At 37.3% G+C, this 23029-nt stretch overlaps 1 protein-coding gene across 1 annotated transcript in view; it reads right to left on the reverse strand.

Annotated features, from left to right (window-relative positions):
* Window positions 1-23029, reverse strand: part of TMEM163 (transmembrane protein 163) — a gene marked incomplete at both ends in the record, with an annotated part of 101042 nt that overhangs the window by 34923 nt on the left and 43090 nt on the right. The window contains 2 exon segments of the mRNA XM_080621662.1: window positions 6829-6920; window positions 8091-8134. Coding sequence (XP_080477788.1) covers window positions 6829-6920; window positions 8091-8134 — 136 coding nt within the window.

Raw genomic sequence — 23029 nt, forward strand, 5'->3', positions numbered from 1 at the left:
GTAGTCATTGGGTATTATAAAATTATAATAAATATATATATATAAAATTGTATAATGATATCATTAATATGCTTTATAAAATGTTTTTAAATAGCCTAATTCCCATGTCATACTGTTAAATAGCTGAAAGCTTCACTGGTGGATGAAGTCCTACGAAAGGGTCAGAATATACTTGTTTCCTCTTTTCCTTCCTTTCTTCATTACATATCCTTATGTAATGGGTAATCCTTACATAGAGATATCCACATAGTATTCCTAGAGTTGTTCAACAAGTGAGAACCCCAAAGAACCGCAGCCTGGTTCTTTCATCAGACACAAAAAAGGCACAATAATGCTGAGTGCTTATATACTGAAGCTATATATATATATATATATATATATATATACACACATAGATTAGAAATAAGAAGTACATCTTTATCATTGAGCTTAATTAAATATCAGGGTAGGGTAGTAAAGGATGCAAGAGATTTTCTCATTGTTACATCCAATATGCTAATTATAAGACAGGTTTCTGATTTACTCCATCCCTCAAGAGTAAATATCTTCTTTCGAGATTGTTTTTAGCTCAAACTAAGTTAGAAATTCTAGAATTAAGCCCTCAGAGTTGTGCTCCTTTGGATGTCAAAACTGATGAGACTATCAGTTCATTCTCTCCATAACTTAAGAACTTATCAAGAATTAAAACTTCAGGGAAGGCATTTTTCACTTGGCCAATGGGTTCATCATTCTGCCACAGCAGAGGTATAATGCATGGAGATGAAAGTAAGTTACAGACACATAGAAAGTTTTTAGATAATGGCTATTTACAAAGCTGCAAAGACTGCAAGACATTCCCAATTCTTAACCTGTTGTTTTTAAACCTAGCATAAGGTGAGAAAAGATATGCAAAACAAATAGATGAGCAGAAATAACTGAAGCCACCTACTGTTACAGGCAGTGTCACCTTACCTACAAAGAAACAGCGTAACAGAATCAGATGCTGCCTCACCAAGGATCACAGAATCATAGAATGGTTTGGGTTAGAAAGGACCTTAAAGACCATCTAGTTCCAAACCCCCTACCATGGGAAGTGACACCTACTAGACCAGGTTGCTCAAAGCCCTGTCCAACCTGGCCTTGAACACTTCAGGGATGGAGCAGCCACAGCTTCTGAGGGCAACCTGTTTCAGTGTCTCATCACCCTCACAGTAAAGAACTTCTTCCTTACATCTAATCTAAATCTATCCTCTTTCAGTTTAAAGCCATTTCCCCTTGTCTTACCACTACTTGCTTTTATAAAAAGTCCCTCTCCAGTGTTCTTGTAGGCCCCTTTTAGGATTTGGAATGGCTATTTTCTCCTGTTTTAGGATAGGAATGACTATTTTTTCCTGTCAAAAAGCTTTCTCAGCGGCAGGTGGAGGTATGACACATACATGCACCTTTGTCTGCCACACAGAAGACTCTATCTAGTTCTTCTTATCTTAATATTACTGCCAATGTTTTGGATGACAGCTTCACCAATATAAGGAAAAAATACATCTGCATCCATGATGTATTATGTCATGGCAACATAGAGCACCATAAGTTCATTAGAAATTATTTGCCCATGATACAATTTAATTTTCTTATTACAGTAAAAAGAAAGAAAGACTAGCTGGAGTCTGACATAGACAATAAAAACAACAACAACCACCACCACCAAACAAACAAACAAACACAACAACAAAACCACCAAAACCAACAAAGAGTGAAAGAAATGTGAGCTTTCTGGTCTTGGCATAAGAGCGTCATTAAGGTTTCCCATTTACTCTGGCACTGGAAAGGAAAACGTTGGCTGGAAAGATGTTGACAGACTGGTTCTTAGGAACCACAGAATTTAACTTGGTATCATCAACAAAATAATACCAAGTACAATTGCCAAGAATTGCTATGTTAAATATGACATACAAAGTTAAGTTTTTGCAATACTGAACATACAAGCTCAGACCAATCCCAGTCGCCAAAAAAACCTTAGGTGCAAGGGATCCTATAGGCAAAAGTAGATAACTCAGTCCTGCACTAATCCTGTGCTACATGGTACAGAAATGCAAGACTGTAGCTCTGTAATGTAACAATAGGGATATTGCTTTATAGCCTGAGAAGTAGCAGTAGTCCACTTACTCCATCTACCTGAGAAGGCTGCCAACTAACTCTATTAACTTAACCTGAGCAAAATCCTGGTTTCCTGAGCAGAAGGAATCAAATTCAAAGCTTTGAGATCCTTCCAACCACCTATAAAAAGCTCCATCTTTTCCAGATTTTTCACAACGTTGTGTCTCTGAAGCTTCTATTCTGCTTTTCTCAATCTTTCCTTTTTTAGTGGTATTTCTCACTTTCTCCTCACACACAGTTCCAAAACTCCAATCTAATTCCTTCACTCCTCAATTTCTCAGATCAAAGAGTTGCCCTTTGTACAGCTAGTTACTAGTTCAACCTCTCGTGAAATGTTTTTCCAGGTCCCTATTGCTTCAGTCTTCTACATAAAAATTACTTCTACTGCTGTTTACTGGGTTTATTTATGCACATGAAAGTTACCACATCAGTTTTAATAAATTTCTTTCTACAACAGAATTTAGATTTGCTTCAGCAGTCCAATAAACTATTATGTTGCTAAAGATTTACTAAAGGACAGAATATTCAAGCGTATTTGTACTCTGATTATGGGGAGCATTCAGATTTCTCTGCCCATCTTGAATGGTTCAGTGTTTATTCAATGTTCAAATCATTGTTCAATGAACAAATCAATGTTCAAAACAAAATAGAAGACTGGATTCACACTTTTAACCTGATAACCTGCTCCAATTGATCCTGCTTTGAGCACAGATTGAACTGGTGACCTCCAGAGGTGCCTGCCCAGCCCAGCCATTCTATGGCACAGCACTGCACAAAACTCTTACAATGAAGTAATAGACTGTACCTGGCCTGAAGTGTACAAGTAGTGGGTCTACTGCATTTTTACAGTCTCTAGTTTATCAACTACATCAGAGCATGTTCCTTCCTCTTAGTTTCTGCTCGTATGAAGAAGAATAGGGAATTGCAAAAATGTAATTTCTGTTGTAAGTTTTCATCTTTTGTGGAGATTCAAAATTATTTTTTAAGTTATTTCAGCACTCCTTTCTTGGATTTCTTGATCATTGCTTTGTTGAAAATTAATTCAACACCTCAAAGCTTCCTGCATGTTAACTTGCAACGCAGCAGATCACACTGAGCACTTGTGAACTATGTACTCTGATTCTCTTCCTAGATACCAGTAGTCCTTCCCAATTCTTGCCTTGCCTCAAGGCCTACAATGCTTTCAACAGCTCTACTAAAAATACATGAAAATGTATGTATTAACCTGGTTTTACCCTCTTTTATTTGGCAGCCAAAATAAAAAGATGGTGAAGTGCAAAACTATCTGAAAAGTACCAAAACACATCAAATATTCATCGTACTCCTACATACCCTTTTATTAATGAGCCAGCTAGGCAGAATAAAGCAAAGTTTCATATGGCCTACAACCTTACAGTGGTTTATGCCTGATCCTGCTGAAAATCATACTTTCAAAGCCACTTGGTATATTAAAAAAAAAAAAAAAAAAGAAAAAAAGTCATAATTTCATCATAATTTAAGACATACCTTTAACATAACCAGATATATCTTTCCACGATGACTTAAGAGAAATTCCCATCAATAAAAGACTTGAAAAGCCTGCCAGCTTTAGCTTCTCAGGCCATCAGTAGCAAAGAATTTTCAAGAAGAGCAAATTGCAGAGGCAAGTTAAAAAATATTTCCCAGTTACTACATATGAACCACTTGAGAATCAGCAAAGACGTACACTGTGCAACTCTGGTGATATTTACACTAAAGGATTACCTTCTCATCTTGTCGCAGAAAAAGAGAGAAATCAAATGATCTAGTAAAAATGCAACCCATTCAACTCAGTCAAATTCAGCAGGACAAATTTTCGTGACAGTTTCAGCATTACAATTCCCCTGAAGTCAAATGGAAATGCATTGGTTCAGCTTAGCAGGACTTGGCACAGCAAGCAGTTTTGTACTGTTCATTCTGAGTACCAGCCCATGAAACATTGCATCTCTAGCTTCCATATAGCTACATCTTAAGTAAGATTACACGGTTCTTTTGCATCTTAGCATTTTATTCTAAGTATTTAATTCATGGCACAATCTCAGTCAGACTGTACTATCTGTGTCTTTTTCTGGCATTTTGTTTTTCATTTTATATTTACGTTCTCTCTCAAAAATGTCCAACAGTTAGGATTTGATCTAATGATGCCCCTCCATGACAGGCTTTTCACTAATTTCAACAGATTTTGGCTCGATCTCTTGTTGTCAAGTTTATGAAACAGGAAGTTTCATAAATTTGCAATACATAACGGGCAATTCTGCTTGACCTTTGTAAGGAGCTCACGTTATTTTCAAACATGTTAGAATACACAGACAAATGTAATATTTAAACCAGTAAAAGACAGACCTATAAGTAAACAATTAAACTGAAGTCACTCTGGCACACCTTATTCTGGTAAACAGTACTAATGCTTTTGCAGAAACCTAAAGTTTTGCACTAAGGCTCCGGTACTAAGGCGAAGTATGGCTAGGCACACAGAAATGGGAACAACGCACAGCACCACTTAAGCCCATACACGAATTTCACCAAACTGTCCAGGAGTCTGAGAGCAGAGTTCCCCACTGAAGCACTGGCACGAAACAAGGAATGTGAAAGACGAGGTGTGGCTATAGGCACAAAGATTTCAAGGTAAGCAAGCAGCCAAGAGGAGCCATGCAACATTTTCGCAGCATAGAGGAAAAATAATTACATTCAGTCCTTCAAGCAAGAGGTTGATTAAACAGGAAATTAGAAGTGTGCCTCCCTCAAAAATCTGACACAGTAAGAACTGCCTTAACAGACACAACCATCTCTTTGCTTGTTGATACTATGATGACTTTCCTGTCGATTCTAGAAACGGAGGTACAACCAGACTGGTTATCCAGTGATTCATATTCCTAGCATATGGTAACACTATTTCACGCAGTACTGATCTCATCGAGCAACCTTAGCTGTCTTCAATTAGTGGGCATGGCAAGTACTTCATTGACTTAATTTAGCCTTATGTAAAGCAGAGGGATTATATGAAAGCAAATTAAAAATGAGCATAAAAGGCAGAAAAATATGTCCGCTGCTTTGCTTGTTCACTTTACTGGCTTAGCCGTACGGATATGGTGCTGCTTCTTTTGTATTGGGATTTATTTTCTCTATAAAGTACTTTACAAGATTCACTTGAAAAAGCTCAACAGAAGGAGATTTCAAAAATATGTTAATTGAATGTTGACAGGAATCTCTGTGGACGCCCACAAAAGCAAAATACTCAGGAAATATCTGTTAAAATCTCCAAAATTGTGCAGGAAGACTAATTTTAATCACACATTTCTGGATTTATTTTTATGAATCAATGTCACATCAATCTTCTTTGGCCTTTTATTCCAAACTGTTATGTATGGAGCCCTGCCAGAAACAAACACACAGCACTGACAAGCTGTTGCATGAGCCTGAGTTAATGTACGATGCATGTAAAAATACTGCTTACTGTTTTCTTGGTTTTTAGGGAAAGATTATGAAGACATAAACTCACACACTCTGTGTGGCTTTTTTTTCTTTGGTTTTTTGTTTGTTTGTTTGGTTTGGTTTTGGGGTGGTTTTTTTGTTTATTTGGTTTTTTCTGTTTTGTTTTTTTTTAACTTGATCCTACCAGTTATGTAGCTCAGTTTCATCCGGCTTCTCTTCCTGTAGAAGGGACTTCATTGCAAAACAGTAGTCCATTCCAGGAGATACATGAACTATCTTTAAACAAGCCAGATGGGATACTGCTAGCAATGGCAGCAGAGAACAAAACCAAAGCAGATAAATGTACTGCAATTCTCCACTTAGATGTACCCAAAATTTGAGTAGGAGATTAAAATCTTCTCTATGCACTAGCGTGAATAATTCTTAAGCCAATCTCCACCTGATCTTCTCAGTTACCACATGCATTGCGTATAGAAATGCTGCACAATGAACACTGAAGCAGAATACAGTTTCCAGTGTGATCAATACTGCACTGCAAATTAAAGACTTTTTTCCATATGAGCTCTATAGCAAGCATTAAATACGCTTACTTTGCAAGCATACACCTTGTTCCATAAATAAGATATACAAGTATTGATACACTCTTACTTACCAAAACAGTGATAGTTCCGTAACAAAAAGGGTGTGTCTCACTGTTTGTACAGCAGTTATAATAAACTGCATCACCCTACTATCTTATCACTCATACAGGTTCAATCTTCACAGAAGTTCTGTAATCTCAACTTGTAATAATATCGCTAGCAATTGAAGCAATTTACATTCAGAAAAAAAGGGGTTCATATTCCAATCTTGTTAAGGGAAGCACAAATATACAAGCATAAATTTTAAAAACATAACCTAGTAAGAATAATGGAGTAAAACATAAAAAAAAAAATAAATTTAAAAATTCATTACAGATTGTAAACGCATTTCATTTGATAAAGATGTTGCAAGGAAAAAAAAATTGTGAATCCCTAGCAATTACTATCTTGGCTAACAAAAAGCCCTGCAAAACACAGTCACAGGGAGGTTTGCCTAAGGAAAGCCTGCATGCTTGCGACCAGACAGTAAGTTGGCAGAAGGAAAGAATACTTGCTGACATGACAAAATGGTTTTTGTCAAAGCTCTGGAATATGTAGCATCACAGCTTGACAGCAAAAGCTCTGCAGGCCTCTACCAAAGCCAAATGTAATTAAGTGTACTTACATGTACTCTCTGTGTGCAGAATGCACAGCAGCTGCGTTGCTGTAACGCCACAAAACTATTGCTGAAGACAACACATCCAGTGTAGCATCGAACTGAAAGAGATAGAGAGTCAATTGTTTTGTGGACCATTAAATGTGCCCTGTACTAGTGGTAATGCATTTACTATCCTGCTGCACGGGCAGAAAGCAGCTTCAAATAAACAATTCTAATGAAAGTAGAATTTACATTTATTAAATTAATCTTCATGGCTTCACCATGTTTTATTGCCCAGTTATACACCTCAGGGCTCAGGAAGTCTATCAAGGGATTAAAACATTTTTATTTGTAATCCATCACCTCCAGAGAAATTAAGGAAAAAAAATAAAAAAATGAAACCCCACCAGTCTGCCATTGTGATACCATGACAGTTATAATACTAATGTGATTCTTATGCAAAGACTCTTTAAAAAAAAAAAATAAACAAGTGCTTGAAAATGCCTGGCAAGCATTTCTTTTGCTGGCAAAGTCATTAATTTTCTGCAGTAGAAGGTTTTGTTTCAAACCAAGCAAATAGTAATTTTTTTCAAAATCCCACTGTATCCAGATTTCATATTATTTCTGGGTCATCAGCAAAATTGCCATGTTTGTATTACTGAACACATAATGGCAGGTAACACCAAAAACCAGGCTTGTCCATTGTAAGAATTTTCATTCTTAAGTCAAACTTTCTAGAGTCAATATAACCTTCAAATTTGAAAGCAAAAGACAAATTATTTTACACCAGTCATTTTACTTCACGTTAGGAATTCTTTTCTCTATCACTGATCAAGAAAGTCATGGCAGCTACTGGAGATAAAAGCTGTCATCCCAAAGTCAACTAGAGTTTTACCATAGACTTCAATCAGAAACAGGATACACAGAGTTCAGAAGGGAACTTTAGAATTGGGCTCAACTTAAATAACAGAACTGAATAAGCTGACTTTGCAGAACAAAAAAATAAAAAACATATTTGGTGGATAATATCTATCAATGACAAGATGTAAGCATTTATATTAACTTCAACATATTACCTAGTAGTTAGAAACTGAAAAAGTGTAACCAAAGCATCTTTACTATCATTCACAAGGTGTGAGTTCAACAATATTTTATTTAATCCATCATTGACTTCATACACCTTGCCATGAACTTTTAACAAGAAAAATACAGTATTCTATGTTTGGGGGGATGAGTGGGGGATGGGGAAGAAAAAAGATAGAGGGTATTTAAATTGTATCTTTACTTACAGCAAATCCAAATGATGATGCACTGTATCTCATTACGGAGACAGCTAAAGGAAAGGAAATATTATTTAGAAACACTTTAAATCTTTTTTGTATCCTTTCTTCTTCTCTCATCGAGTTACAAAACTATTTTCAACATATGGGCTTAGTGTCACCCAGTTCCCACCAGAATCACCTAACCATAACTTCAAACTCTCAGAAAACTTAACATTTATCAAAGTGCTCTCTGCTACAGCTAGGCAGAAAAGTCCACCTGAGCTGGCTGACAGAAAACTATCCAGACTTTTTGACTGCCACCTTTTAAACAAAAACCCCAAGGGCAATTCACACAGCCCCAAGAATTGCTTCAAAATCCATCAGAGTAGTTACTTCCAATGGCAAAATCATTAGCAGGAAAACAATTTGCCCAGCTCTGATATTGACAGCATACTTCCTCAAAAAAATAAATGAGACTTTAAAAATGGTCTAACATCACTTTTACTCCATGCAACCTAATTCTACTATCTCACAGTTCCAAATTCTAGGATAGGAGGTATTGTGGCAGGTACCTTTCAGTAGCCCAGAGGAATACCAGGTAAGAAGCAGGCAGCAACAGAACAGACCACTTGCTGGACTTCGTCAAACTGAAACTCTCATAGGCTACAAACAACATCATGGCTGTGTCAAGCTCTCAAGCAAGGAGCAGCTCCAGCTTTCTGTGTTTTGCAGACTGCCCAGTGAGAACAGAACTAACCTGTGCTCCCTGAATAAAACACACAGCACTCCAGTTCCAGTATTAAGAGGGCTTGGGATAAAGCCCAAAAGGATTAATTTTACTACTCTTTTATGAACAGATATTAACTAACTTACTAAGAAAAATACATTTTTGTAAAAATAAAAATACTTGAACTAAAAAAAAAGGACCAGACTCATTAACGACTTCGTCAATCTCAGATTGACAAACACAATACCTAATTTCCAGTATTCCAGTATTCATTAGAACAGCTTGGCAGAACAGAGCTGCTATGGTTTGACTGTTCTTTTCAGTAACACCAAGCTGCAGTTCTGTGGCACTTATCTGGATAAACAGAAATTAAAATCTTGGAAAAAATAACCCTTTTTTACTGATCTAAGACCTAACTGTGGCCACAAGTATGCTGGACATCACAAATATTTGGACTTTATTAATACAGTTGGCCAAATCACATAGAGAAGTCAAGTTCATTTCTAGATTCCCATTTTCTCAGCGTTGAAGAGTACTGAAACAGTATGGATTTACATCTCCCTCTCATTGTTAAATCATGATTTCCCACACTTCATCTCCTAGGTGAAAAATGAAGTTATATTTCTTGGCCAGACTTGCCTGGCAAGAGCTACACTTGACAAGCTGATACTAGCTTCCAGTGATCCAGCTACAAATTTGAACACTTCACTGCATAATTAATATATTACCTACCAAATTGCATGCGTCCTTAGAGGCATACAGTTTCAAAACCTACAGAAGCTGTATCAAAAAAAAAAAAAAAGTATGGGCATTCACAGGTACACACATGCTTGCAATATTCCTGTCATTACTGCTTTCATATGTTGCAGTTCAAAGCCACATTTATACTCCTACTTCTCTAGCCTGCCTCTGTAGCAGAATTAGCTCCTCAGATTTTACTAAATTGTCAGCTTTTCTCCCCACTCTAATCCAAACTTAAATCAAATTAACTCTATGGTTCCCTTAAAATTGAATATATAATTTCTAAGGGCGATGAAGTACAGATAGCCACACCTTAAGAGTGCTCTAGGTGGCATACTTTACAGCGTAAGGTTTTAATGAGAGAACTGTCTTTATTCTTATGTATTCTGACACAGCACTAAGATAGCACATATCCATAGCACTAACACACAATCTGTTTCACCTGAGCTATCTAAAACACTGATGAAGTATTAACTAACAGCCTTGCAAGTCTGCTTAAACCTTTTTGATAGTGAATACAACTGGAGGAAAGACTTTCCAAAGCCTGGTACCCTACAATAATAAATTGTAGTGGTACAAGGCCATAATTAAAGTAGTAACGGCCATTTTAACACTGGAAAAATAGTATTTTTATATTACTTATTTACATACCCTGGGGAGACGGACTTGGGAGTGTTGGTTGATGAGAAGCTCAACATGACCCAGCAATGTGCATTTGCAGCCCAGAAACCAACCGTATAATGGGCGGCATCAAACGAAGAGTGACCATCAGTTCAAGGAAGGTGATCCTGCCCCTCTACTCTGTTCTCATGAGATCCCCCCTGAAGTTCTGTGTAAAGATGCAGGGCCCCCAACATAAGGACATGGACCTGTTGAAGTGATTCCAGAGGAGGCCATGAAGATGATCAGAGGATTGGAGCACCTCTCCTGTGAAGACAGGCTGAGAGAGCTGGGGCTGTTCCTGAGAGCCTGAAGAAGAGAAGGCTCCAGGGAGACCTCAGAACAGCCTTCCAGTGCCTAAAAGGACCTAGAAGAAAGCTGGAGAGGGACTTTTTACATGGGCAGTTAGTTTTATGGCAAGGAGAAAAGGCTTGAAACTGGAAGAGGAGTGATTTAGACCAGGTATTAGGAATTCTTCACTGTAAGGGTAGTGAGACACTGGAACAGGTTGCCCTGAGAAGCTATGGCTGCCCTACCCATAGCAGTGTTCAATGACAGGTTGGATGGGGCTTTAAGCAACCTGGTTTAGTGAAAGCTATCCCTGCCCACGGCAGGCAACTTGAAACTAGATGGTTTTCAAGGCCTCTTCCAACCCAAACCATTCTATGATTCTATTGGCTTACAGGGTATATCACTCAATACAGGTTGACACAGACTGACTGTATCCTCTAATGATGATGACTGCCTTCCATTCTAGGCACTGAAGCTGAAGGGACTGTGAGGGAAGTTCTTCTTATCATCCAAGCACTTGAGATCCCTGGGCAAAGGAATAACCAGTGGTCCTTATGCCTCCAGAACCACTGCTGTGCTCCAGGATCAACATATCAATGGACGACACTGCAGGAAATGGATCACAGAGCTTTTGCTGAACCCTCACCCTCCTTATTCACAGCACATATTTTCAGTTCCTTCCAGATGAGCCTCTGATGTAAAATAAAAGAGCCCCAAGAATAAAATAAAACAAAAAAGGCACAAAACCAAAAACAAACACCACAAATAAAAACTAATTGTCATTAATCTTAATATTGAATCAGTACAATCAGTAAAATGATGGGAAACAAGCAATGAGGAAAGAACAGAACAGGCACCTTGAAAATCCTGTGGAGCCACTGCATACATTTAGCAGTTACACTGCCATGGCAGTGGGAGCCTGCTTTTAGCTATTTTATTGGCTAAATTGGACAGCATTTTATTACCTCTACAATGAAGCAGATAATCCTAATTTATTTTCCTGACATTTGTAAATGGAACTTGCAAGCAAATATTAAAAATACAGCCAGCACAGTAAGCTGCAAATCTACCACTGCCTCAACCTGCACAGCAACATCAATCTGTGAAGTCTGCCAACCTATAGGTCAGATTTTGCTATAATTCCTACACCCCTTCCAAACTGATTCCAAATGAAGAAAGATACCTCATTTTCCACACATTCTACCCTCAACAAACTAAGGGTTTTATTCATTTCCATGTGCCTCAGAAAAATCATTTCACTAGGGCCCTAACCCTAAAAAATCATTTCAGTTTAACTCTTCAGCCATCTAGCCTCCCACCAGCCTTCAACAGCTTTGACCCATCTAAAATGTGTTCCTGGAGAGACAGACCCTGCAGTGACCATGGGCCTCTCATCTCCTTCGCTGCATTCAGAGAGCACGCTGGTAACCTTTCTGCACAAACGTCGGAGGCAAAAAATAAGACAGGAAATTAACTCTGCCTTCAAGTCTCCCATTTGTCTGGGATAAGTGTGGCTATAAACAAGAGATGGTACATACAAACAGCTCCCCCACCTGTCATGAAAATCTCATACCTACTCAGAGAGGGAAGAACTATTTTTAGGGAGCTCCTCTTGATGGGACAATCACTCCATCATGTTTGCTTTGAAATTAGTCTTTTTGAAAAACACGTCTGGATGTCAGGACATAAAACATCATACCTTAAAAGTACATGACCTGCACTTAGCAGAAATCGGAATCAGGCAGGCAATCTGAACACCATTGAAAAGTGTTGGGTTTATTTCTACATAAATTACCATGCATATCTTGCATGTTTTACAGAATGACAAGAAAGAGAAACTGGAAATTGTGCTGAATCAGAAAGGAAACTGAAATACAGTCTGTTTTCATTGCCCAGTGTTGACAAAACATCAAAACTTAATGTTACAACAAATATTTCAAAAGAAATCCATTCCAAGAAGAGAAAACCAAATGAGTAATACATTCTAAAATTCCCTCACAACAACTGAAGGCAAAGAACAGACATGACTCCAATACCATTTATACTTGTAAAAAAAGCTACTGACCAGGACCAAGAGGTACACATGTATTTCCCCAGGCACCTCCTCCCCGCCCCAAAATTTTAGGAAAGCAAAATTTAAGGATTTTTATGCACATGTTCAAAATTTCTGCATTCAGCACAGCAGCTACAAATGGCTGTTCAACATCCAATGCCTCAGACACAAGTCTGCCAGACATCTAATCTACGTGGGGAGACCCACTGCTATCCATCAGTGCTGTATTTCCACACCCATATTTCTATCCCAAAGTCATTGGCAAAATTGGACCAACCCTACCTATACAAAATCATCAGCTCATTTCCCAGTTTATAACTGCATCAACATGTAAAGAATGGTTACTGTACTTTCCAGTCTGTCTCTAATATCCCCTGGACTACAGGCAGGGCTGGAACGTCTGATTTCTAAATGTAAATGATTTCTAAAATCAACACAGCTAAGGAGTCTAGGATTTACAACTCGCTTCCTTCAAAAAGGAAGTGCAACCCCACCAAAACTATTAAACAGCTTTATCTTTTCCTTCACTTTTTTTTTAAAGGACTGAGATCTTTGACATAAACAAGTGACTCTATTATTTAATAACAATGTACATATCATAGAATCATAGAATAGTTAGGGTTGGAAAGGACATTAAGATCATCAAGTTCCAACCTCCCCGCCATGGGCAGGCACACCTCACACTAAACCATGCCCCCAAGAACGTACTAGTAATATAAAATACCCCAAGCAAACACTGAATGGTAGACACACATATGCAGACAGAGCAGCGCACTGCAGTGCCAGTGTTGGGAGAAAGCAGGATCCCTTCTGTCCAGCATCCCACTGCTTCGCACACTCCCATGCTTCCTTTCTCAAGTGCCAACCTTCTGTTTTCAAACAAGATCATCTCAAAAAAAGAATGGAAATGAATCCAAATAAAGAAGAAGTGGTATTTTTGTTGAGTTTTGGCTTCCCAGGGGGCAGGAACTAAAAGAAGGCCCATATGTCATAGCTGCAGTTGAACTTTATCAGGATACTAAATACATACATTTGCATTCAAGAATAGGAATAATAAAACTTGAAGATCTATACAAAACATACTAGTTTTCCTTCTAGGTACACAATGCAAACTCTCTGTAACTGAACACAGTACATAGCTTAATCTGTTATATTTCAAATGGGGTCACTTGAATCACCCAAATAACTCTGTGTAATGACATTAAAGGACATTGTCTTTTAATGAAACTATGTATTACCAATGCCCCAACTTCAAATATAACAACTGAAAGGGTCCAGAATGTTGCAAATACCCGTAAGTGCACACTTAACCGGGGAAGATTTTGCAGCTTATATATACCTACAGTCCACAGGCTTTGTAATTTTGAGCCTGAAACTAGTTTCCAAAACAAAAGGAAGCCATTTGGCCCTGGACATAGACAAGGAATAAGCAGTACCTTGGCTAAAAAAGCCACCAATGACCAGAAATGTTGAGTGATATCAGACACACTTAACAGCTGTTTCTAAAGCCCAGTGGCAAAGATTTCTAACTCACTCTATCCAAGCGAAGATTATCTAGATTTAACGACCCAGGAGACTGCAAAGGCAAAATTTCTTCCATCTTTTGCGTTTTACTGACTGGAGGCAAAGCTACCAGACAAGTATTCAGGTTCTACACAGCATAAAGAATTTATTCTTGGGAGTTTGGCCAGCTGCTTTAAAGAAGGTTTTACTGAAGTTAACAGAATAAGTCAGAAGACTGAGGTGAAAGTTTGTAAATACTTATCTGACTTAAAAGGATTCTTGGAAGCTTCTTATTTTATACATGTATCCCCAAACATGTAACAGCTTGGACATAGACTAAGCATTTTTATCGGTCACTGAAGGTTTTGAATTGTTAATAAAAGAGCTGAAATACTGCCATTAATTTCAGGTTTTGGCAAATTCCTGCCCAGTAGTCATGTTAGAAAGGTGGAGAGATCCTTTCAAAAACAGAAAGAATGATCTCATACGCAAGCTACACCTCAGATGACACAGATGACATAGAATTTACATATAAGGATTCAGGCTTATTGAAGCACAACCGAAAATACATACATGAATAGCATTGGTTGTGCTAGGTATTGGTATCTATATGAAAAAGGTATTGTTAATAAGCTTTTATTTAGAACCTAAGCACATTTGAAAAAACATAACCAGTGAGATGTGCATCACCCTGCCCAGCACAAGGTTGTCTCCATTACTGTGGATACAAAGCCTATTGGTTTAATTTTTAAAAGATGCTTAACTTGAAGTTTGCCAAACCTCAGACTAAATGAAGCACATCAGAAAAGTCCAGGGGCCAAACCTCCAAATTCAGCATAATTTTTTTAAGTTATTTTCCCCCTACTTTTATGCTACTATTTCAAGCTGAACTTGTTTGTGAATTGTGTTTTCAACAGTTGTGGTATATCTAGGGGGTTAAAACAAAACATCAATGCTGCTGTTAAAAAAACCCAAGAAAGTCCAGATTGAAAGTACTTCTAAGAAACATAAATAATTGTCCAGCATCATAAAACCTATTTCTCAGCATGCTACAAAGATTCAAACCACAGGCCTTTATGGTGTATAAAAACACTATTTCCTTGGTTGGTATTTCAGGTTCAAGATAAATATAACACAGCTTTAAATACCTTGAATCATAGCACAGTATAACCTCTGTTCCATATAAATTGGCTGATGGAAGTACAACATGGAGGATTTGGATCAAGAGAGGATTTAGTTAGCTTTGCCACATATTGTATGATTTTCTAGAAGTATTCCAACTATCCTGTACCTTAATAAGAAAAAAAAATGTAATTTAAGTCTTATTCAAGTTGGATTCTTCATGGTGTTCTCTAAATTTAGAGAAAAGAAGTACATTTTAGCCATGGTAAGCATTTAAAACCAGAAAATTCCACAAAAAGTACTGGCTAAATTCTCGTTTTTCCACATTACCTATAAGAACCCTTACTTAGTATCTGCTATCCACAATATGACACAGATAAATTTTCTAGTTATAAACAAATACAGATTTGCCACATAATATTTTCACTGGAGCTTAACTTCAATATACAGATTTTGATCCAAAGTATTTTTCTTCCTAGAATTTCAGCAAAATTTTAAGCAGCTCAATGGATGTAGCAATGAATTGCAAAATTTTGTATTTGTATAAAACAAATCAAAAGTTTTTCCAAATAAATTAGAATCTATTTTATTGGATTTGATGGATTTTAACTCTTTCATTCAGTATGTCTGTGAAGAGAGTTGTATCTTTGGAGGACATTATAGACATACGACTATATTTACAAGTATCTCAAAAAATAAATCAAACAAAACAATTATAGTAGTCTCTGTGTTTAACAGGTAAGGAAACAGAACTCAATAAGGGATCTTAGGAGATATCTTAAAATCAGGGATCCAGAATAAGTTTAATAGCCAGAACAACTGGACTCTGGAGAGAGAGTATGAGTGTTTGAAATGGCACCTAGGTCTCGGTGACTTGCACAGTCTCACATAATATACTTTCTAAGTAACCTTCAATAAAACCTTTAAAAATTCCTTTTTCAGGATTTCTATCTATAAAATGTGAGGTAAGTACTTCCACACTTCAGGATGTTATTACACAGGGAAAACCATTATACCATATGGAAGCATCTTCACAGTAATTCTGCAGAGTGACAGCAGGCACCATGAAAATCTATTTGAATAAACTGTTTAGTATTATGATCTGCCTTCTATGATATTTCACTTTCTCAAAGCCCTGCCTTAACTTTTAGAAATGCAAACTCTATAGAAAATGGTAACCCAATTAGAAATGATCTGCATGATATTTGTGACAATTCCACAGCTTAACAGTTGTAGGATACTCTTTTTTTTATACTAGAAGTATTTCAACAGACTTCTGAAAATCAAAGCAGATTTCCTTTCATACAGAAATATAGCAGTTCTTCAAAAGTGCATCAAGTGCTGAAAAAGAACCAACATTCATATTGAAAATAATTTTGTGTTGCCCTTTAACTTGTATTAGTATAATGTAATTATAATTATTGAAACTGATGTCACCCCCATCAATGGGTTATTACAAGATCATTTTTGTCCTGCTGAAACCTCTAGAACACAAATGCAGTGAGACCATGAATGCAAAGGTGACTATTTTAAGCATCTTTTGGTTTAGATACCTTTGAAAGGCTCTGAATCTAGAAGCCCCCAAAACTGAGTCCACCAAAAACTGTCAGCTGGATGCCCAATAATGAAGACGCCCAAGACAATTATAAGAAAGATCTATTAAAAACTACAAAATCATGTAAAGGAAAACATACAGACAGTCTGATATTTCCCTTAACAAAAAACAAATAAACAAACAAATAAACAAAAATCTAGTCTAACAATTTATCTCCTTTTTTTATTTTTTTCCCCCAAAAAACCACACAAATGCAATAGGAAATCTGTCACAAGGAATGAAAGTAAAATAAGATACTTGCTTTGCTCTTCCCTGGGTATTTTTGTCTGCTTCCTCCCTCAACTAACAGGTGGTTAAGTCCTGCAGTGCTGTTCTTGAGAAGGATACATGAAATTAGAATAAATTCTCTGCACATACACATTTATGATTTAGAAATCTAAGACTTCTACCTTAGCTGGGGCCCATCCACACCTGAGCCTGGTTCAGTGGTTCCTGGGACAAGGAATGACCACTCTAACCTAGAAGCCAGAGACCATAATCCAATGAGGATCACAGCAGAACACAAGTTGCTTCTCTGGAACCCACTCTTCTGTGCACAAGGACCGATGCTTTCCCCAGAACTTTCTACAATAGCCAATGATTAATGGCACAACTGAGTCCCTCTATAATCAGTGGGAACAACACAAGAGAGGAGCATAATAGTTCAAAGATTTGACAGGCTTTCCTTATCATAGTAATAAAATAATAAAAAGAAAACTAGAGAATTATATTAATTTCTCTATGCATGGCTCTCCTCAATATGCAAAGAATGGAATATGGCACATAAAGACTAGACCAGAAGAAATTCACACTCATGACATTTAGTCTCATATTAAATGTTTGTTCTCTGAGCATTTTAATGACTTCAGAAATACGAAAATCAAAGAAGATTTCAACTGACAAGCTTTGGTCATTGAAAAATAATTAGTCATCTTCACAGCTTTTTTCATCATCACTATCAGTTTCAGAGACAAGACACATATCACAGTACCCCCCCATTTTAATTAGACAGCTAGTGAGCTGCACCAGAACCAAAACAAACTGCCAAATACAGTTAAGCAGGCTGCCAGAATATAGCACAATATTACAGAGACTTTGTTTTTTACAAAGTGAGATTAAGAATGCAAACCATAACAGATACCTCCGTGGATTAGTGGATTAGAAACTTTAAAACATGGCTTTACATACATATTTTTAAAAAACCAACAAATTCCAATTTCAAGCTGCTTTTTGGTGTGAAAAATTTTAGCTATCCTGAATGACTATGGAAGAGGACATGTCTAGCTGTATACATGCAGCCTGTTTTAGTATATAGGAGCCTGAAGGTGAATGCAAAGCAGGCCAGAGGTAAACGTGTTCCGCATCATGCTAAGGACACCTCTATGTACTACCAGACAGGTAATAAGCTATCCCACACCCCATTAAATCCTCCCATTTAATCTTAAATTTTAACAAGTGAAAAGTTCAAATCCTGTCATTTAACATCTTAAACTTATAAAATTCTCACAGGAGCATTTCCACACACTAAGAATCTGGAGTTTTAAACATGCAAAATTACTCACAGACCCATTACTGGTCTGCATGTTCAAGAATTCCTGTATGTAATATATTTGAAAAGCACTAAAATTCAAACATGGAAGAATTACACTGGAACTAAGGGTAAATTACGAAAATTGTCACAATTTTACACAACAAATTCTACTGGTCAATTTTGCTAATAAACCTAAAAGAAGCCCAAACAACTATGGTAGTTCTGAATCAGGGAGTACTTTAATTGTTTAATTTTATTTCGGTACTATCAACACTTATTTGCATTTATGTTATTGTCAGATAGTTTCTGGCAGTTTATTACCTAGATAATTAAACTATAAACTCATTTCTGTGGTCAGATAACTGGAAAGCAAGACATGACTGAAAATGTTACCTTGTTTATTCAATTAGACCAACTGGCAGATTTTATCACCTATTTCAGCATATTGCATCATAGAATGGTTTGGGTTAGAAGGCACCTTCAAGATCATCTAGTTCCAACCCCCTCTGCCACAGGCAGGGACACCTTCCACTAGACCACGTTGCTCAAAGCCCCGGCCAACACATCCAGGGGTGGGGGAGCCACAGTTTCTCTGGGCAACCTGTTCCAGTGCCTCACCACCCTCACAGTAAAGCATTTCTTCCTAATATCTAATCTAAATCTGCCTTATTCCAGTTTCAAGCCACTACCCATTGTCTTATCACTACATGCGCTCTCCCTTTACAGCTTTCTTGTAGGCCCCTTTAGGTACTGGAAGGCTGTTCGGAGGTCTCCCCAGAGCCTTCTCCAGGCTGAACAAGCCCAGCTCTCTCAGCCTGTCTTCACAGGAGAGGTGCTTCAGCCCTCTGATCATCTTCATGGCCTCCTTTGGAATCACTCCAACAGATCCATGTCCTTACGTTGGGGATCCCACAGCTGAACCACTACTCCAAGTGGGGTCTAATAGAAGTGGAGTGGAAGGGGAGAATCACTTCCCTTGACCACCTGGTCACACTTCTTTTGATGCCGCCCAGCATACGGCTGTTTTCTGGGTTGCAAGCACACATTGCTGCGTCATATTGAGCTTCTCATCAACCAACACCTCCAAGTTACCTCCCTAGGTCTGCTCTCCATCCAGTCTCCACTCAGCCTGTATTTGTGCTTGGGATTGCCCTGACCCATGTGCAGTACCTTGCACTTGGCCTTGTTGAACTTGAGGAGGTTTACACAGGCCCACCTCTTAAGTCTGTCAAGGTCACTCCTTACGGCATCCCTTCCATCCAACATGTTGACCACACCACACAGCTTGTCATTAGCAAACTTGCTGAGGGTGCGCTCAAACTCAATGTCCATGTCACCGCTGACGATAGAATCATAGAACAGTTAAGGTTGGAAAGGACCTTAAGATCATCTAGTTCCAACACCCTGCCTGCCATGGGCAGGCACACCTCACACTAAACCATGCCACCCAAGGCTCTGTCCAACCTGGCCTTGAACACTGCCAGGGATAGAGCATTCACAGCTTCCTTGGGCAACCCATTCCAGTGCCTCACCACCCTCACAGTAGAGAATTTCTTCCTTATATCCAATCTAAACTTCCCCTGTTTAAGTTTTAACCCGTTACGCCTTGTCCTATCACTACAGTCCCTAACGAATAGTCCCTCCCCAGCATCATTATAGCCTCTCTTCAGATACTGGAAGGCTGCTATGAGGTCTCCATGCAGCCTTCTCTTCTCCAGGCTGAATAGCCTCAACTTTCTCAGCAAGTCATTAAGTCAAAATTATAATGAAATGTGAGTCTGAAATGCAAATTTCCTTTGGTCTGTTGTTTTGGGTTTTTTTAATTTGCTTTATTAGTAGCTTTTTAAAGCAGTAATTCCAAATGCAATGCTCATTTTCTAAGAAAAACATTTTAAAACTGTTAAAAGTTTTCTTCCAGTTCCACAGTCTTGGCAACAGGTAGCAACAGGAAATTGTACTCGGCATTTCACAAGACTATGAAGATTGTAACAGCTTCCCTGAAGGACACCAAGTTGAAAGAAAAAACAGTAAATGATTCACATACCACACCACTTTGCCTCTGTCCAATTTTAGAGTAATTGGCTTGACAAATCTACTGCTAATTCTGATCAGTAAAATTTGCAATCCTTTCTCTATGAGATGAGATTTATTTGGACAAAAAGTAGCCCAGATAGCATCAGAAAAAATATGATGATAAGACAGGTGGATATTACAAAGTTGTATATTGTTATTTACAACATGTAAACATGTCAATAAAACTCAAGCTAACATCAATTATGTTTGTGTTCCATGCACAACTACTCCAAGGAGTAAACTCTTGACAAGTGTTAGAAATGTATTCCTAGGATAAAACCCTTTATGTCAAGCAGCACACACCTGTTAACGTACAAAGGGCTTTTGCTGTTGCTCGTTTTGTTTTCTTCTGTTATAAAGACTTACTATTAGTATGAAACAGCTTCAAAACTAAGAGAATTTCTATGTTACCATATACAAGGAATGTTTACAGCAGAGCTAACATGTACCAAACTTGCAAATCAAAATGACTTGTCAGTAGAAGACCCTAAGCACCAACAATTCTTAGAGCCATCTAATATATCCTGACTTAATTTTTCTGAAATGATAAACATAAAAATAGAGTCTCATGTTTTCTGCCAGTAGCACTTCTGAAAATGGAGCTATAATTTAAAAGGGTTAACATGTCTTTTACAACCATGACGCCAAGAGTTTTAAAGATTTTTGATGTCAACGGTGTATTTTTAAAAAGATTGCTTCAAATTATTGAAAGTACAAAAAAAAAAAAAAAATTTCATCATTTTCATCATTTTTAGATCATCATCTGTTCTGCTATGCTAACTACTCATAGTGTTATTCTCTGACTCCATGCATAAAGAAACGATGCATCTTTTTTTTTCATTTGTAAATTACATTGAGAATATTTACTTATTTATAAAAGCAGATACCTAGAATTCCTAACACCAGAATACTGGACTTGTATTTAAAAGAATCCAGTGGTCTGAATTTGTAGTCACCAATCGTGATCCTTGAATATGAGATTAACTTACCAGAACTGGTAGGTTTTGCAATGGTTGAGTATTTTAACACTACGCTAACATTTCACATTGGCCAAAGATGTCTTGCTCACTATTCCCACTATGCCAGACTTACTGCTTTCCTTTCTTAGCTTTGAACTTTCTCGGCCTGATGCACCTCAATGACACAACAACCCTGCCTGCTCCTGCTGAAGATTTTCCTTTTGCAAAGCCTTCCAAGCCAAAATAGGTATTTTGTATTCAATTACAGCTCTAATTAAGTTAACTTATTCACTGCTTTTGATGACCTCCCAGCCTCCCTCAGATGTAAGACACCCCTTTAAGCTTACAAGTTATTGTATTTTTTTCCCTGTATTGCTCTTACTCAACTTTTCTCTCCAGTTGCCTAGTGGTCAAAGTCATTTGCAACATTAAGTATGCTTTGCAGCAAACAGAAAAGGAATTGCAGCAAGTTTACTCAGCCACTTTAAGAGAAAATTGAGACGCAAGTTGGCAGTGTAAAACTAATGTAAACTACCTGAAGTTAATATGTACAAGCATAGAATTTAGATATCTTTGTAGTGGAGTTATAGAAGAGTCTAACAAATATTTTTTCCTCTACCCCCAAGAAGGTCAACTGTCAAACCAGGAGATATTACTGCAACATTCAAACAAGTAGACTATATTACTACATAAATAATGTCATATGAGAAAAGTAGCTTAATTCTGGGAAGTGGAAAGAACAAGCTATTTTTTATTGACTATGCAAAGCAAATTACTGCCAGGTGAATTTATAATATTCCAGAACTCACAGTATATTTCATGGTAATTTGATTGCATACATAGGAGATAAGAATATATTGTAAATTTACACAATCTGAAACTGGAGTGAACTGGACTCTTAAGATGTGCTTCTTTATTTATACCACTTGAAGTCTTCATATAATTGACTGTGTTCGTAACAGCCTAAATTTAAAAATTTCCCATTTTGAACACTGTGATAAAGAAGTCTAAAAATGTCCATGGTAAGTACCAAGATAACATGATCAATGATATTTCTGGATAAAAGAATACTTACAATTGAAAACACTATTTTGTAAATATGTTATTTAAACACTGGAAAGACAATATCCTTCAAGTAAGAATTTGTAAAAGCTTCTCAAATATCTTAATAAAGTAACTCCCTTTTGCATACTATTTTTTAAAAAACTAGGCTGCCATACACTTCTGCATCCTACTAAACAATAAAAGAAAAAAGCGATTGAAAGGGACAGTCAGGGAGAAAAGATTTATTCAGAGCTAGAGCTGAGGCTCCTCTGGGGTAGGATGTTGGAATGACACCGCTGCTTCAGATGGAAACCATGAGATTAGTCACTGCCACACAGTCTTAAAAGGGCTTTAGCAAAATTCTGAAATTCATTGTGTAGCAAGGAATGAATCCCTGTTCACAAGAGGTGATCATTCTGTACATATATAGTATAGACAGTCAGCCCTAATTATATTTGTAATATGAATTTGCAATAAGGTAAATAAAATCTCTTAATGCCAGAAAGCTCTTATGACACAGAAGCCAAATTTTATGCTATACATATATTTATAGATACATATTTTTGAAGAAAATCATTATTTATTTCTGGCCTCCTTAGCATCTTTTATAACTATATGACAGAAAAAGAAGAGTCATGGTTCAAGAACAGTCACCAGGTAGACTACAA

This window comes from Psittacula echo (assembly GCF_963264785.1).
Source record: "Psittacula echo genome assembly, chromosome: 6".
Taxonomy (NCBI): domain Eukaryota; kingdom Metazoa; phylum Chordata; class Aves; order Psittaciformes; family Psittacidae; genus Psittacula; species Psittacula echo.